Genomic DNA, 17,564 nt, shown 5'->3' on the forward strand with positions numbered 1-17,564 from the left:
CGGCAAGTCCACTTCTTGATACACATCCAGAAAAATGTAATAGAACACACACACACACACACACACACACACACACACACACACATACACACACACACGCAGCACTCTTCATAACAGCCCTCCAAATGGAAATAACCTACATTTCAATTAGCAGATGAATGGATAAATGAAGTATGGTACGTCGCACAATGGAATATTATGCAGTGATAAAAAGGGAGTGGAGTGTTGGTTTTTGCTATGACAATTGCTGAGCTTTAAAAGCAGTATGTAGGGGCCATAGTTAAGAAGACTCAGCTATCACTCCAGTTCTGACCTCGAAGTGCTTAAGGCATGCACATGGTGCACATATGTACATGCAAATGCTCATACACATAAAATAAAAATAAACCTAGAAAAAAAATCAGTATGATAAAAGAACAGACTGTCAACAAAAGACCCCAAGATGCATGGGTTCCGCTACAGGAAATGCCCAGAATAAACAAATCTAGTAAGACAAAAAATAGATCATTAATTGCCTAGAACCACAAGACAGGGTGGGAGAGGTATCGTGTGTGGCTGTAAATAGATATAAGGATACAAAAAAGGTAGGTACAGGTTCTTCCAGAGGTGGAAAAAAAAATCTTAAAAATTAGGTTGGGGTGATAGCTACAATGATCATTTTGCAAGGCAAGGCATAGTGGTGCACACCCAAGAAGCTGGGGTAAAATGATCAACAGTTCAAGGCCAACCCAAGCTACATGAAGAGACTCTATCTCAAAATAAAAAACTTAAGGGCTAGGGCTACAGCTTGTAATAGGATGACGGCTAGCATATACAAGGTTTAACTTAATTATTCATTTAATCCCAGCACTCAGGAGACAGCAGCAGAACCAGGCAGATCTCTGAGTTCAAGGCCAACCTGTCTAAATACTGAGCTCCAGGCCAGCTGAGGCTACCTGGTGAAAGCTTGTCTCAGAAACAAAAACAAAAACCTAATAAAAAAGAAACCATTTTAAAAAACCAAAACCCTCTTATTGTGCATGCACACCTTTTTAAAAATGTACATGTGTGTGCACACGGTCAGCTGTGTATGTTTGCAGACACTAGAGGACAGCTGGGGTATCACCCTCAGGAATGTCATCTGCTTCCTTTAAGATGGTCTCATTGATCTGGAGCTCGCCAGCGGGTCAGGCCGACGATAGAGGGATCCTCCTGTCTGCACCCCGTGCCCGACTCACGTGCCACTATGCCCACATGTGGTCTGGGGAATCAACCTCAGATCCTCACACTGGCGAGGCAAGTGCTTTGCTGATGGAGCCGAGCTGTACTCCGAGCACACACAGAACCACTGAAGGAAAAAAAAATGGGTTGGGGCTGCACACAGATTCATGGTTCAGAAAGTGTTCTCTCTCTTGTGTGTCACTTGCAGCGACCCACACTTGAGGTGGCAGATCGCACCACCGCTTTTGGATTGTAACTCTTTCTTGAGGAAGCCCACATGTGCTAGATAAGTTCTATTTGCAGAGAAGTGGGAAAAAAAAAATGACGTCATTCCTTCCTTCTACGACAGGAATAACCACGCATCTGAAACAGACTAGAATCATGGCAGCTGCCGAGCTCCAGACTTTTTTTGGAGGTTTGGGTTTGGGGTTTTTTTTGGGGGGGGGTAAGCTTGGGCTTTATTTTGCTTTCTGCCGATGGGGGTGTCTCGCTACTCAGCCCACACTAGCCTCAAACTCATGATCCTCCGGCCTCTACCTTTGCCTAACTTTGGGTATGATTTTTTCATTCTATCTTTTAAAACTGAGTTGGAATTCAACAAAGGTATGACAGCATACTTTAGAGACAAGGGTTGACAGAGAGTGCTGCGGAATTTAAGGCGCTCTCTACAGGGCATGGCGTGGCCTTCTCATCATGCTGAGGTTTCTGAAAAGGTAAACAGATTGCAAACACCAAGACTTAGGAAGAGAGCTGCTGGAGAGAGAAGGCCACACCAGTGTGGGTGACAGTCTAGAGGGGAAAGTCACTTTCATTCTGAATTCCCACTTGGCTTCTCCGCACCCTCACTCAGGCAGTCCTGGCCTTTGGTACTAACACACACTTCTGGAGAAGCCAAGCAGTGTGGTTCACACATAGAAACCCAGAACTCGGGCTGGGCGAGGAAAGACTGCAGGAGTTGAAGCCAGCCTAGGCTACAGTGTAAGATCCTTTCTTTAAAACAAACCAAAACCTCCGAGAAGCTGTGTGTTTGCTGCTGTTGTGGTAAAATAGCATGGAAGGAAGTCAAGGCAGAACCCAGGGCATGAACAGAGACAGCACGGGCCACGGAGAAACGCCGCTTACAGGTTTGTTCTACGTGGCTTGCTCAGCCTGCTTTTCTTTTTTCTTTTCTTCTTTTCTTTTCTTTCTTTCTTTTCTTTCTTTTTTTTTTTTTTTTTTTTTTTTTTTTTTTGTTTGTTTGTTTTTTCGGGACAGGGTCTCTCTGTGTTAGCGTTGGCTGTCCTGGACACACTTTGTAGACCAGGCTGGCCTCGAACTCACAGCGACCCGCCTGCCTTTGCCTCCCGAGTGTTGGGATTAAAGGCGTGCACCACCACGCCTGGCCTCAGCCTGCTTTTCTTAAACAACACAGAGCTACCTGCCCAGGGGTGGTGCCCCCCAACAGGGAGCTGGGTCCCTTGCACATCAACCATTGGTCAAGGCACTTGCCAGGCTTATTTATGTGCGGGCTGGCCTGGTGGGGCCTTCTCTCAGCTGCTGTCCCTCTCTTCCTAGATAACTGGCTTGTGTCAAGCTGACAGCAAACCTAACACAGAAGCCAAGGCCAAGAGGTCTGGAAACGAGCCAACTAACGTCTCTGCAGACTGCGTTCCACGGGGCCCTCCTCACTCCCTGATCCGCCTTATCCCGCCCATCTGAGAAGCCAGTGTGCCAACACAGTTGCTGTTCAGCAAGCACCTAGTGCATGCTGCTTTGTCTTCTTCAGATGGAGAAAGGGGGGGATGGGGTATAGTTACACAGTAAGCAGTGAGGTAGCTGGGCTCAGGACTACCATTTGGTCTTCATTTGAGGCCCTTTCCTCCTGCAGACTCCTCAGGGCCCCACTCCGCACCAGCCTGGTACCTGCTTTCCACGCCCTTGTGGAAATCAAAGGTGTCAGGAGAACACTAGCTCGAGCAGGCAGCACCCCTTTCTGCTCAAGCAGTCTAACCTGAGGAGAATGGTAATGAGACACACATTAGCATTTCTGACAAGTGTCCAAACTTGAGGATTTTTTTTTTTAACTTCTAACTTCATGTCTGAGTTTCTAGTGCCTCTGATTTCCCTAAAGTTGCAATAGATTCTATGTATATTCTCTTTTTTAAAAAAATTTTTAGGGGGCTGAAGAGATGGCTCAGAGGTTAAGAACACTGCTCTTCCAGAGGTCCTGAGTTCAATTCCCAGCAACCTCATGGTGGCTCACAGCCATCTGTAATGTGATCTGACGCCCTCTTCTGGTGGGCGTTATCATATGCATTAAATACATCTTAAAAAAAATTTTTTTTTAGATTTATGTATTTACCATTGATATGATATTCTGCTCACATGTGCCTACACACCACAAGAGGGCACAAGATCTCATTATTAGAAGAACAGCCAGTGCTCTTAACCTCTGAGCCATCTCTCTAGCCTCCTGTGTATGTTCTCAATTGGCATTCCCTCTTCCAAGAGGCAGCAACAACAACAACAACAACAAAAAAAAACAATACAAAAGCCAAGACCATGGGGCCTTAAAATGGAGAATAAGAAGCAATGCATTGTCCAGGGGCTGCATGACCAACTGTACGTGCATGAAAGCCTTTTCCAGGGAGTGGACTACAGACCTCGAATTCCCCTGACAACCTTGGGCCCGAGGCTACCCGGAAGCATGGAGAGGGGGGTTAGTAAGTGAACGCAGGATGTCTCCTTAGGGTCACCATACTACTAGGATGTTTTACTACCCAAGGCAGAACACCAACACTAGCTCATCCACCCACAACAGAATTTTATGCTATTTCCTTTCTTTAAAAGATTTATTTATTATCTATACAGTACTTATACCAGAAGAGGGCCCATATTGCATTATAGATGATTATGAACCACCATGAGGTTGCTGGGAATTGAACTCAGGACCTTTGGAAGACCAGACAGTGTTCTTAACCTCTGAGCCATCTCTCTAGCCCCATTTTATGCTATTTCAATGGGGGGAGGGGAGACCTAAGAGAACAGGCATAGTAGGGGTGGGATTCAGAGGAAGGCCGCTCAGTATGCTCAGCCAGGCATGGTGGCACACGCCTTTAATCCCAGCACTTGGGAGGCAGAGGCAGGCAGATCGCTGTGAGTTTGAGGCCAGCCTGGTCTACAAAGCGAGTCCAGGACAGCCCTGGACTACACAGAAAGACCCTGTCGGGGTGCGGGGGGTGGGGGGGAGCATGGGGCGGGGGTAAGGAAGGGAGACTGGGGGAGAGGTCCAAACTCTTCTTTGCAGGCCATCCTCTAAGGAACAGAGGAAGAGGGCTAGCCAGGAAGTGCCTGCCTATCAGTAAACCAAGGCCTTCCCCAGAGAAGCCATGACAATGCTTTTTCCTCTCAACAACGAGATGCCCATCGGTTCCGCAACCATCTGGATCCACATTTCTGAGGAACACATTTCAAGGGGAGCAGAAATCCTCTACCCCAGACAGAAATCAGAAAGCCCCTCAACACAAGGCTACAGCCACCCCGGCAGGGAGAGCAAAGGCTGGAAGACGCGTGCTAACAGATGGGGCTGAGACACAGTGGAACTTCAATCCGTTGCTGACAAACAGCCAGAGTATGCAATCTCTTCAGAAATAATTACTGGAGAATTCAAAATACCAACTGCTTCTTTCATAAAGCAGCAACCACCCACACAGCGGGGAAAGCTGAGGCTAGTGATAAAGAAAAAGGAAGCTTAGCCAGAGGAGGCCCCAGACAGTGAGCACGCGAGCCGCCTCCCTAGCAGGACGCCATCCTGGACCCAGCAACGCTAAGGGAAGGAGGCTGAGAGAAATGACCCTGTGGCATAGTAAGAACTTTGTGGAGACCAGCTCCAGCGGGGAGGCCCAGTGAGTCTTCAGCTCCTGGCATTCACACCACTGGGCTAAGCTGTGTCACCAAAAGAGTACTGGGGAAGGGACAGTGTGACTTCTGAGGCTACTGACTTGCTTGCTAGTGGCCCAGTCAGTGTGCGGAGGAGGAGAAGCCAGATGCCATACTGTGAGGACACTAGAGCAATGCTGTGCGGGGAGGGCCAGAGGACAGCCTGAGCCCCATTCCATCAGCAAGCAGTGACTACTGAGAAAATGGGTGTGCCAGACAGATTAAAAGACTCTTGACCTTCAGGTCACATCTCCCAAGGGCTCCGTTCTCACAAGCTGCTCTACTTTCAAAAAAACAAAAAAACAAAAAACTATTTCAAGTTAAATTTTAAAATAATTTGAAATAATTGCGCTACTTTGGAGGCTGGGGACATGGCTCCAGGAAAAGCACCCCTCTGCCTCAGGTGAGACCTTGGCACAATCCCAAACTCTACTACAAAAACAAAAACCAAACAACCCTCTCTCTCTACCTAAAAATAAATGTGCTGAGTCCCAGGAGGCTGCACACATCTCCAAAGAACCTGTTCTACTCACATGAGAGTCAGGGAGAGAAGAGACGGGTCCCTTCCTTCTTCATCCTCGCTGAAGAGCTGAGATTAATTATGGAGCCCTGCTTGAATTGCCCTGGAACTCCTCATATAGAATGTAGATCAGGCTAGCCTTGAACTCAGATCCCCCTGCCTCTGCCTCCCAGTGAAAGTGGGACTAAAGGCGTGCTCCTCCACAGGGGAGTGCAGCTGCACCCAAAGATGACTTTTGCTTCTGTCAGTTTGTATCTAAAATGGTGCAGCCAACTTCTCCTATTCAGAGCCTCAAATGACACTGTATATGTCGGCCACCATGCATGGATGCCAAGTTCACATGTGTGCTGACTTTTTAGCTATCAACTTAGGAGGATGCCTTCCCAGCACACACCCTGTTCTGGCAACATTTTAAGGTCTTTCATTTCCTCTTAGCCTTCTCAAACAGTGAACAAGGGATTCACAAATTCCCTGCAGAGGAAAAGCTGTGAAACACATTTCTCAGAACTCTGGATTGGCAGTCCCCCCTTCCCCACCCTGTTGTGCTGGAGACTGAACTCTGGGTCTAGAGTTATGTATGTATCTCAGGTTGGTCTCAAATGTGTACTGATCCTCCTGCCTCAGTGCCTGAATGTTAGACTATTAGTGGACTTTCCTGCCCCCACCCCACCCCCGTGTGTGTGTGTGTGTGTACACGCGCGCGCGGCAGGCAGTGAGGCAGGCAGTGAGGTATGTTGTTACCAGGTGGGTTCCAGAGATCGATCAAGTCATGGGACTTGATGGTGAGTACTCTACCCACTGAGCCATCTTGCCCTTGACGGCCCACATTTTACATCTTAAAAGGCTGAAGTTTAAAAAAAAAAAAAGGCTGAAGTTAATGCCAAGGTACACTAGTAGCAGTCAAGGTTCTGACCCTGACTTCTCAGTTTTTCAAACAAATCACATGTATCCTATCTCATGGTCACTCTTATAATGGGAATGCTATAAACATGCAAAGACACTCAATAAACAAACACAGTCAGAACAGAACACCGAGGTTAGGGGAGCACCCTGGAGTGGGAGCTAGGAAGCATGTGTCACTCTTCCCGGTGATGCTACTGGACCAGTTCTTGCGGCGCACACCTTGAACCGCAGCGTGTGGAAGGCGAAGGCTCGAGGACCAGGAGTTAGCAGACAGCCTGGGCTCCAAGAAGACAAAGCAGCCTCAGAAACGAAAGGAAGGGATGAAGGGGGTCGGACAGCTAGGGGCAGAGCTGTCAGGGTACCTGCCTGGCCAGCAGAGACACAAGGCACACCTGCCCTTGGGAAGCAGCATAAGACTGCTATTCTCAGAGACCCCCTTCTGAGTCTGCCAGCAAGAACAAACTCTAAGAATGTCCAGACTACCCTGGTGCTTACAAAGGCGAAGCTGAGATCCTGAACTCAAAAGCGGCAAGGCCTTTTCTACAGCCAACCGTTATCACAGTCCCACGCATAGTTAGCATCACCGGTTATCAATGCCCCAGGGAGACAGCTGTCTGTGGGATAAGCCATGGCCTCCCAGCACTGCTCTAGATTTTGGAGATTATGAGAAAACAGTTCCACCCCAAGGCTGCCTACAGACAGAGCTGCTGCTGCGGAGCTGTTTTGGTTTTTTGTCTTTTGATACAGGGCCTCACTATACAGCTCTGGCCGGCCTGGAACTCACTGTGTAGACCAGGGCTGGCCACAAACTCACAGTGAGCTGCCCACCTCTGCTTCCTGATTGCTGGGATTAAAGGCATGGGCTACCACTCCCAGGTTGGTTTTTGGGTTTCTTGAAAGGATTTTATATAATCCAGTCTGGTCTTAAATTTATAATGTAGCCAGTGACTGAACTCCGGCGGCTCTTGCCCCTCCCCAGTACTGGGATTGTTAATTCACCACTGAGCCTGATTCAAACTTTATGCCCATCAACCCAGTCATTTTGGCATCGCCAGAGTGACTGTCACTTTACGTGGCTTTAGACCATACCCATTGTTCCATGAGGTATTTAGAAATATCCCCAACCTTGTAGAGAGAAAACGCCTCTGCCACCAACAATTATCAGAGTAAATGAATAGTTCTAGTTGATGCCCAGGTAAGGGAGAAGGGAGACTCAGGAAAGAGCTTCTTAATCCTTACTTTTTACAAAAGCCATGGTGGTGTACGCCTTTAATCCCAGCACTTGGGAGGCAGAGACTGGCTGATCTCTGTGAGTTCGAGGCCAGCCTGGTCTACAAAGCAAGTCCAAGACAGTCAAGGCTACACAGAGAAACCCTGTCTCGAAAAACCAAAAAAATAAAGAAAGAAAAAGAAAAAAAGCCTTGGCTTAGCTACATCTAAAAAGGGATCTGAACGTTACTAAAACCTTCCCTCTGAGCAGGCATAGCTCCTCTACCTCTGTTCTTTATCAAATACTGTTGGCCTGAGTTCTGAGAAAATAGTTTTGTTAACACAAAACTGTCTGGGCTGGGGCACCATATAGAATGGAAGTATTTCCTCCATAGCCCATTACACTGAGACAAACCAACAACAGTGGAAAACAGTAAACTGCAGCTTGCTGCTTGGGTTTAAGCTTTAAACATCTTGAGCTAGAATCGCATTAAAAACTAAAAACTGTAAAAGAGCCAGTCATACCCCAAAATAAATCACTTCTTGGCCTTTTGGCTAAGATCAAGTGTCACACCCCAAAATAAAAACATTCACCTGGGGCATGGTAGAAGGAGGCACAAATATTTAACTGTTAGGCTAGGTAATATTTAATGTTTGTATTTGTTTCCCTATTTCCAGGAAATTCTTGTTGTGGACAAAGAAATATTCAACTAAATCCTGAGGCAAACATACTTGTAGATCGGAATGTACCACTTCAATTTGTGATGAAAGAAAAATATTTGCATATTTGCTTATAAATATGTGCAAAGCTTTAGACTAAGAAGTCTGGGGGTCAGACTTCAGCGGGATCTGTGTTCTAAGTCTTAAATATATAAATACAATCTATATGCAATTCCAGCAAATATACCGTGATATACTCAAACTGGGTCCCAAACATCTTATTAGAAATACTGAATAAGGCAGGTGGCAGTGGCGCACACCTTTAATCCCAGCACTTGGGAGGCAGAGGCAGGTGGATCTCTGAGTTCAAGGCCAGCCTGGTCTACAAAGTGAGTCAATGAACAGGACAGAACAGCTAGGGATATTACACAGAGAAACCATGTCTTGAAAAACCGAAAAGACGAAGAAGGAGGAGGAGGAAGAGGAGGAGAGGAAAGACTGAATAAAAACAAGTTAAAGCTATGTTGGTAATGACAGAGAGATGGCTCAGTGCTTAAGTATCCATACTGTGCTTACACAGAACCCTGTCTGGTTCACAAGGTCAAGTCCACACCCATGGGCCAATGAAGTCCATGCTCAAGCCCACACAGACACATAACTAAAACCTAAAATAAGATGTTTTTAAAACTCTACGTTTATACTTGTATTGGATGATTCCAAAATGATTTCTTCCATGATTTACTTTCTTTTCCATTCTTTTTTTTTTTTTTTTTTTTTTTAACTCTCTGAATTTTTAAGTGACAAGTCATTTAAAATTCAAGTGCACTGTCTGACAGGAGACAGTCAGGCAACCTCTTTCTCCCTTAACAAGGTCTTTCCTGACCACATGGGCCCACACGGGTGGAACTCTGCTCACTGCTCAGGTGCCATCACCTTCTTTATTTTTCAAGGAGTCATCGTAGTTATTTCTCTAAGGCTACCATAAGTATGTATGGAGGTTAACAAGTATGTATGGAGTTCCAAGTACTCAACCCGCTACCAAGATACAAAACCAGCCACATAGGAGAGACCTCAAGAACCTAGCATGGCTATATTCCTAAACACCATTATTTATGGGCCCTAAAGTGTCATTTCATATAATTTTTTAATACTACAATCTTTTTCAACCATTTAATGGGTCGGGGGTTGCTTTTTGGCTGGCTTGGACCTCAGCTGGACTTGTGGACCATCTGGCCCTGAACTCAAAGAGGTCTGCCTGCCTCTGCCTTCCAAGTGCTAGGATAAAAAGTGTGTGCTCCACCACTCCTGGCTTAATCATTTACAATTATTAAATGCTTTCTGTCCCTGGAGAGCCAAAAAAAAAAAAAAAGATAGATGGCCTGATCTGGCCTTGAGCATGGTTTGGAGTTTCTGATCGAAATACCAAAATTAGGTCAGTGAATAATTCTGCATTCCTCATAAGAACGCCAGCAATGAGTATTAGTAGATAAACTATTTCTATGCCAGACAACAACGCTAAGTCTTTGAAATACCTAGGAACTCTAACATAAAAATGGACGGATGACTAGTTATTCAAGGACCGTGTGGGGGCTTCCACATTCATTGACATTCTCTTTTTCAAAGAAAAATAACTATAAATACAGGTATGACCCCAAAACGAGTCCTCCATCCTCTCCCCTCACCCCATCCCCCACCCCTCGACAAAGTAAACCTCAGCAGGTTGTTTGTTCTGTTTTTGGCTTTGGTTTGTTTTTATCACAGGGTCTCACTATATAGCTTGGGCTGCCTGGAGCTCCTTATAGACCAGGCTGGCCTAAAACTCACAGAGACCCACCTGCCTCTGTCTCCCTTCTGCCGGAGCTAAAGGTGTGCGCCACCATGCTAGGCCCGCTCTGATGTCTCAATGGGCTGAAACACCTTTAGAAGCCTACGGCCAATTAATCCTGTGAACACAAAACAACAACGGGGTAGGGGTGAAGATGAAGAAGCCTCCTCAGAGTTCTTTCCCGAAGGAAGTTTCTTCACCAACACACACATCACAGCAAAGACAAACCAAACCAAAGCAGCTCACCGGCGAGTGGGATGGCTCGGCCTGTAAAGGCACTTACTAAGAATCTGGGACCTCCATCCCATCCCTAGAACCCACGTGAGGGTGGATGAGAACTCCACAGTAGTCCTATACACAGGTGTGTGTGATTTTCATTATCACACACATGCCATAGTGTGTATGTGTGTGTGTGTGTGTGTGTGATCATTAACTCCCTGCAATACTGATAATATTTTTTAAAGCAACTTAAATGGCTATGTATAGTGGCACACAGAGCTTTCATCAGAGGCAGAAGGACTTCTCTGAGTCTGAGGCCAAGCATGGTTCCGTATAGAGTTCAGGCTAACATGGTGAGACCCTGTGTCAACCACAGAACAGGCGAACCCAGCTCAGGCACCCTCTGTGGGGAAGCAGACAGCAAAGACAGAACCACCTGCTGAAACCCTACAGCCACCAGCTTGGTATTTTCGAGAAATATTTCCAGCTAGTTTGAGATTATTACATAATCAGACGCCAAAGTTTTTTCCTGTGGCTATTAAAAAAAAAAATCACAATAACTTCTCAGCCTTTTGGCCAAGATCAAGTGTAAAAAAAAAAAAAAAAAAATCACACACAAAAAAATACACAACAACAACAACAACAACAACAAAATCACAACCTGATATTCAATTCCTAGCATATCTTAAGAGGGCTCATTACTCCAGTTGGTAGTGGCGGCGCATGCCTTTAATCCCAGCACTTGGGAGGCAGAGGCAGGTGGATCGCTGTGAGTTCCATGCCATCCTGGTCTACAAAGTGAGTCCAGGACAGCCAAGGCTACACAGAGAAACCCTGTCTCAGAAAAACAAAAACAAGAGGGCTCATTATATAATGTCTAAGTCCAAATCAAAAGCAAAACACAATTCTCTCTAGGTTTAAAGGGTCAGGAAGCAGGTGATGGAACAGGAGTGTGGCACCAGCCCACACGTGTGCTTGAGGGGGGCGCTACACCAGCAACAGCCTCTACCATTACAAGTCCTGTGACGGCGGCCCCACCCAGTTGCACGTGCTGTCTAACCATGTTTTGGAACCACAGAAAGTCAAAAATAAAATTAACTATTTTGGGAGAAAAGCGAAACATCCACTTCAAGAAATTAAAACTTAACCATGAACTGACTTGAGAACTTTTGCTCAGTGACACCATTGTCAGCCAGACCCTGGCTTTAGTTGTATTCATTAGACTACTTGGTATGAGTGACAGTCCACACACTGGACTAACTCCACCAGGTCCTTTCAAGGGCAGAGAGTGATTTTACAATACGGGGGGTTTATAATGTGTAGGACTGTGCATCACCACATAACATGCAGGCCTGTCCACGGTCCTCCCCCTTCAGTGACACTCTGTGCAGCCATGACCTCCCCTGCACAATTCTCCTGACCTAAAACTCTCTAAGAAGAAAACATTTACACAGAATGAAAGAGTGTGAGAGCCTCTGGAACAAGAAGGACAGAACAATTGAGTGTCTGTGGATGGGGCTGGGAGGTTGGGGGACCTGGGCCAACCCAGGCCTCTATTCATTTAGCAAAGAATCTAGCAGATGAATTCGCCTAGCGGTCTGACAGGATGACGAGGAGAGGCTGCCCACGCTGAGGGCAATTCAAAGAGGCTTTCAGACAGCTAGTTAACATACGTCTTACGGCCTTTATCTAAATTTGATGAGAAGGCCCACAAAATAGTTCTCTCAAGAGTCTAGACCTCCCTCCCAAGCTGCCACTCTGCAGAGATGAAAGGAAGCATCTTCATGACAGAAAGAACTGCATAACTTTGCCATACACACCACCTCTGCAGTGTGTCAGTCCAGGATAAGAAGCAGTCCTTGCCAGGCATGGTGGCGCACCCCTTTAATCCCAGCACTCGGGAGGCAGAGGCAGGCAGATCAGGTGCATCAGGCGGATGGATCGCTGTGAGTTCAAGGCCAGCCTGGTCTACAAGGGGAGTCTAAGATAGCCAAGGCTACACAGAGAAACCCTGTCTCGAAAAGCAAAAAGAAAAAAAGCAGTCCTTGAGCTGGTGGCGGAACCAGCAGTGTGCTCACGGCATGGAGATCTCAGTTTCTAGGAAAAACAAACAAACAAACAAAACCTGCAAAAAAGCTAATGATTTAGCCAGGGGAGCGGGGAGCTAAAGGAATAGGAGGTGGTAGAGGGTGAGTGGGGGGAGGGGTGGCACATGCCTTTAATCCCAGAACTTGGGAGGCAGAGGCAGGCGGATCTCGGTGAGTTCAAGGCCAGCCTAATCTAAAGAGTGGGTTACAGGACAGCCAAGGCTACACAGAGCCTGTCTCAAAAAGACAAAAAACAAACAAAAAGCTGGTGATTTACAGTAAATCTAGCTCTTCTACAGAGTCCAATGACTCAACTTTCCCAGGCAGCCTGTGAAGAACTAAGCACTAAGCTACAGGGCCACGTGGATCGGTAAGGTCAAAGCTTGGTCTACACAGCAAGTTCCAGGCTAGCCATGGCAACATAACTGAGGCCCTGACTCAGTAAGTCGGAGCCTTGTCAGAATGTCTGGAATTGATTGTGTCCCCAAGAAGATAGTTAAAAGTCGTAGTTTACCAGAAGTGTGTCCTTACTTGGAAATAGTACCTTTCGAGGTGTGATGAAGTTAAAATGAGGTCATATTAGATTACGGTAAGGATTAAACTGAATGACTGCTGTCCCCACAGCACGGCCGGAGGAAGACAGACTTACGGGGAGAACCCACCGCGTGCTAAGGCAGGAGTTAGGCTGGGGCAAGCCAAACGCCAAGGACAGATGGTGAACCGCAGAAGTCAGACAAGGGGTCTCTCTTGAATCTTCAGGCGCATGACTGTGCCAGCACCTGAGTTTCAGACTCCCAGTTCTGATCAGTTCTCCAGAAGCATAAGGATAAATGTGCTTGTTCTGAGCCCCCTCGGTCAGCACTGCATCTTGTTCAGAGCCCGCCGCCTCCCGCCCCCCCCCCCCCCCCCCCACAGCTGCACTCTGTCCCGCTCAGAAACCCAGATCCTCACTGTGATGCCACTTGGCCTTCCTCTCACCTTGCTGACTCCAGCTATTACCGCCAGCCGCCTAGTCATTCCACTTGGCCGCCAGCTCGGGCCGCCTGTGCCCGCTCCTCCATAATGCACACACCCTAGGGGCTCACTGCTTACAGGATGCCTGTCTGCAAACACCATCCCCTTTCAGGAATCTGTTCAAGTTACCTCTTCTACCATGTTCCCCTAAACTAACCTCCAAGCCATGCCATGCCCTGCTCCCCACACTGCTCTCCACAGTTCTTAACAGAACTCAACAAATATTTTGCTTTTAACCACTGAATCACAGCACCCCTATTTACTGAAGGAACAAATGAAGTCCTACTAGGACAAGTGAAATTTTATTCAAAACTATGTGACAAGAAACCAAGCATGGTGCTACAGGCCTGCCATTCCAAGAGCTGGAGGAAGTGGGATCAGTTCCCAGGTTATATTCCAATACCTGGTGAGTTCAAGGCCACCCTGTGGTATCTAAGAGCCAGTCTTTAATTTTTTTTTTTTTAGTCAAGGATAAGGCCCGGTGGGACAGACGGTCCACTCATATCAACTTGGTGAGTGGCAACTGCAGACCTATCGTGGACGAGGTTAACCTTGTCAGCCAGGTTCTTAAGCATAGTTAGTGAGATATTCAACGTGTTTATGGCCTGGGACTGAGACTGAATTGCGGAGGAAAGCGCCCTGAGAGACATCATAATGCCTTCTAGTTGTGACAGGGTTTCAATTGCTCCACCAAGCTTAAGAACTGATGAGTTGGGGCTGGAGAGATGGCTCAGTGGTTAAGAGCGCCGCCTGCTCTTCCAGAGATCCTGAGTTCAGTTCCCAGCAACCACATGGTGGCTCACAACCATCTATAATGTGATCTGATGCCTTCTTCTGCAGATAAAGCACTCATATGCAATAAATAAAATAAGTAAATCTTAAAAAAAAAAAAAAAAGAACTGATGAGTTAAGCTTTGCGACGTCAATCTGGAGCTGTAAAATGGCCTCATCATCAGATGTGGTCAGCGTTTCGAAGATGCTTCCTTTCCTGTCTCCAGCTCCGGATTCAGTAGCCCTGCTCCTCATGGTAACAGGCCTTCAACAACCTCCTCCACTGACACTGTCATGATCTGGTCTGGGAGTCTCCTCAGCGGAGACCTTGACCTCGGCTGGGCCCTCTTTGGTTTGAGAGCCTTGTCCCAATTCATGGTTTTTATTAAGATTGGTTCCAAGAGCCAGTCTTTTAAAAGAAGAAAGAAAGAAAAGGTGGACATGGTAGCACACTCCTTTCATTCCAGCGTTCAGGAGGCAGAAGGAGGAGAATCATTGTGAGTTCAAGGTCAGCCTGGTCTACAAAGTCCTGGACAGCCAAGGCGATCACAGAGAGACCCTGTCTGAAAAACCAAAAAAAAAAGTGTCCAAAAAAAGATTTTCACTGGCTGGGCAGTGGTGGTGCATAGCATCTCTGGTGACAGAGGCAGGTGGATCTCTGAGGTCAAGGCCAGCCTGGTCTACAGAGTGAGTTCCAGGACAGCCAAGTCTAGAGGAACCCTGTCTCAAAAAAAAAAACAAAAACAAAAACCCAGGCAGGCATGGTGGTACACGTGTTTGATCCCAGCACTCAAGAGGGCCAGCCTGTCTACAAAGTAAGTCAAGGAGAGAGAGGCTCCACAGAGAAACCCTGTCTCAACAACAACAACAAAACAAAAACAGAAACAAACAAACAAAAAAGGCAAAAAGAGTTCCACTAATTCAGTGGGCCAGAAGCATTTCGAATTAAAGGGCAGACACAGGCTGGGTTTGGGCGGAGACAGCGGAGTATGTATGTGTACCAGATTTTCTTGGTTAGACTGAAGGGCTCCCCACCAGTCTTTCTGGGGAGGGAAAGGCAAGCAATTTTGAGACTGCTTAAGATTCCTAACTCAAAAATCAACTCTTACCTATAATTTTGTGTCTAGCCACACCCTTGTGGAAAACAACTAGTCTCAGAAATCTGTGGGGCCAAATCTAAACATAACTCTACCAGTCATTGGTACACACGTTTCTTTACTTGTTCAGGGTGGAGAAGGAATTCTAACAGGGACGGATGAGAATGTCTAGCATCTCATTCTTGAAACGCACGTCTCTGGTCAGAGAAGAAAGCAAGCTCTGGGTCACCAAATGATGGAAATGTTCACCTTACAAAACAATGCAAAGAGCCTTCCAAATCAGCAAGGTCTTTAAGACATCTCTTCCGGAGTAAGGAGACAGTTCAACCTCTCCTAAGTGGTCCTCAAGGCGCAGGCGCACACAACTTTTCTAATGTCCCCCACCCCCACCCGCTTTTAAAAGTTAAAAGTTTTGTTACCTGGGGTTTTGGCCTCGGGTTCTGCCAATCCTAGTGACGAATCACAAGACTCCTTGAGAGGCGAACTGATTGGAGTTTCAGCTTCCGGGGTCTCAAAATTACCTTCAGAATCCGAGCTGCCAAGGGGGAAAAATGAGGCATTACCACAGTCAACGGTTATTTCCAACTGCCTTTAAAATGTACTCGCCCACAAGGGTGCAAGTCCAGCGCCTCTAACTCTACAACCAGCCAATCCTCAACCCGGCCTGAGAGAGGCTGCAGCAGTTTTTCAGCGATGCTCAGCATCCTAGCTCCCCGAAATCTCTTCCGTCCTCTGGAGCTTCTCACCAGGACCACTTTTTTTTTTTTTTTTAAGGTCTTCTTTGCATTTCATACGGGGAGGGGGAAGGGGGCGCTTCCTAGCAATACCTCTTTTCCAGGGGCTTAAAAATTAATGCTGCACCACCCCCAAACTAAGCCAAATTCTAGCCATGCCTTTTTCCTTGGTAGGCCTCTACCTATCTGAAAGTCACTTGAGGCTGAAAATGCCATCACCTGCCTTCCACAATCACACGTGTGACAGCTCAGCGGAGACCACCATTTCTCACCAGCTGCCAGGGGCCTGTCATCACGCGATCCTCTTTTACCACGGCTATATTTTAGAACATTGCGGGGCCAAGGGCGGGGGAGCGATTTCCTGCCCACGAGGGAAAAGCTACAAACCCCACCTGGCCTCATCAACTGACACTACCCGGTGTGGCTGTGTCGGAGTCGGGGTGTCGACGCTTAAGAGAAAGCGACTCAGGCAAACCGGGATGCGGAGACTGGGGATTCCGAGATGGGTTCAGAAAGCTCACAGCAAAGACAGGGGACGAAAGCACACGGGCGGACAGAACACCCCGAACTTTGGGTGCACAGCGGGGACCCGGCTGCTGGCAGGACGCAGCAGAGTCGGCAACACGGTTTGCGCGCACACAGCATGACCGCGGTGGGAGGATGGCGCGCGCCTGCATCTCGGCTGGGATGCGGTGTACTTGCCTGAAACTCAGGGATTTGGTCTCGGCTTGCGAGTCCTCTTCCTCCTCGGGGTCGCCCTCGGGACCTCCGGCTTCGTCTTCTCCCGCGCCTGAGCCTCGCACTGCGGACCACGTCCACTTGGCCCACTGCACGGGCGACAGGATCTGCCAGGGACTGAACGCCATGAGCGCCGCTGCCGCCCCGGAGGTGGGGAACGGCGGCCTCTTCCTTCAAAATGGAGGGGCCGTGACAGGCGCTGGCAACGTCGCCGGCGACCCGCGCGGATGTGGCTCAACGAGCGCCGTCGGGCCGGGCGCAGCGCTTCCTCCCACGGCCCGCAGTGCCGCTCGCCCCCGCTCCTCCGGGCCGCCGCGCCACTGCTCGTCCCCGTGCGCGCCCCCGCCGGCCAGCCCGCCTCTCCCACCCAAAACCCCTGCTCTGTGCGACTCAGCTCTGGGGTCCGCTCCCGCCTGAAGCCGCCGCGGAGCCGCGCCCCTGGAGCCGCCCCCTCGGACCGAACTACTGGCGCGGCGCGCGGGGGCGGCCGCCTGGAAGCGCGCTCCCCCCGCCGCGCTGGTCGCGCCCGGCCTTGGGTAGGGGCTGCGCGACCGCGCTCGCCCTCCCCGCGGGACTCGCGCCGGCAGCTCGCCGCGCGCTCCCGGCGTCCATTTCCGAGCCTGTGCGCGCCGCTGCGTCTTTCTTCTTCCCCTTTTATCTGTTCTTCCT

The 17,564-nt window shown here is 48.2% G+C and overlaps 1 protein-coding gene across 1 annotated transcript in view; it reads right to left on the reverse strand.

Moving 5' to 3' along the window:
* Tacc1 (transforming acidic coiled-coil containing protein 1) overlaps positions 1–17,194 on the reverse strand; it is a 56,600-nt gene extending 39,406 nt beyond the window's left edge. The window contains 2 exon segments of the mRNA XM_051170019.1: positions 15,843–15,958; positions 16,860–17,194. Coding sequence (XP_051025976.1) covers positions 15,843–15,958; positions 16,860–17,023 — 280 coding nt within the window. The 5' untranslated portion in view covers positions 17,024–17,194.
* Positions 17,195–17,564: the final 370 nt, after the last annotated feature.

Source organism: Acomys russatus, chromosome 27 (genome assembly GCF_903995435.1).
Source record: "Acomys russatus chromosome 27, mAcoRus1.1, whole genome shotgun sequence".
Lineage (NCBI taxonomy): Eukaryota > Metazoa > Chordata > Mammalia > Rodentia > Muridae > Acomys > Acomys russatus.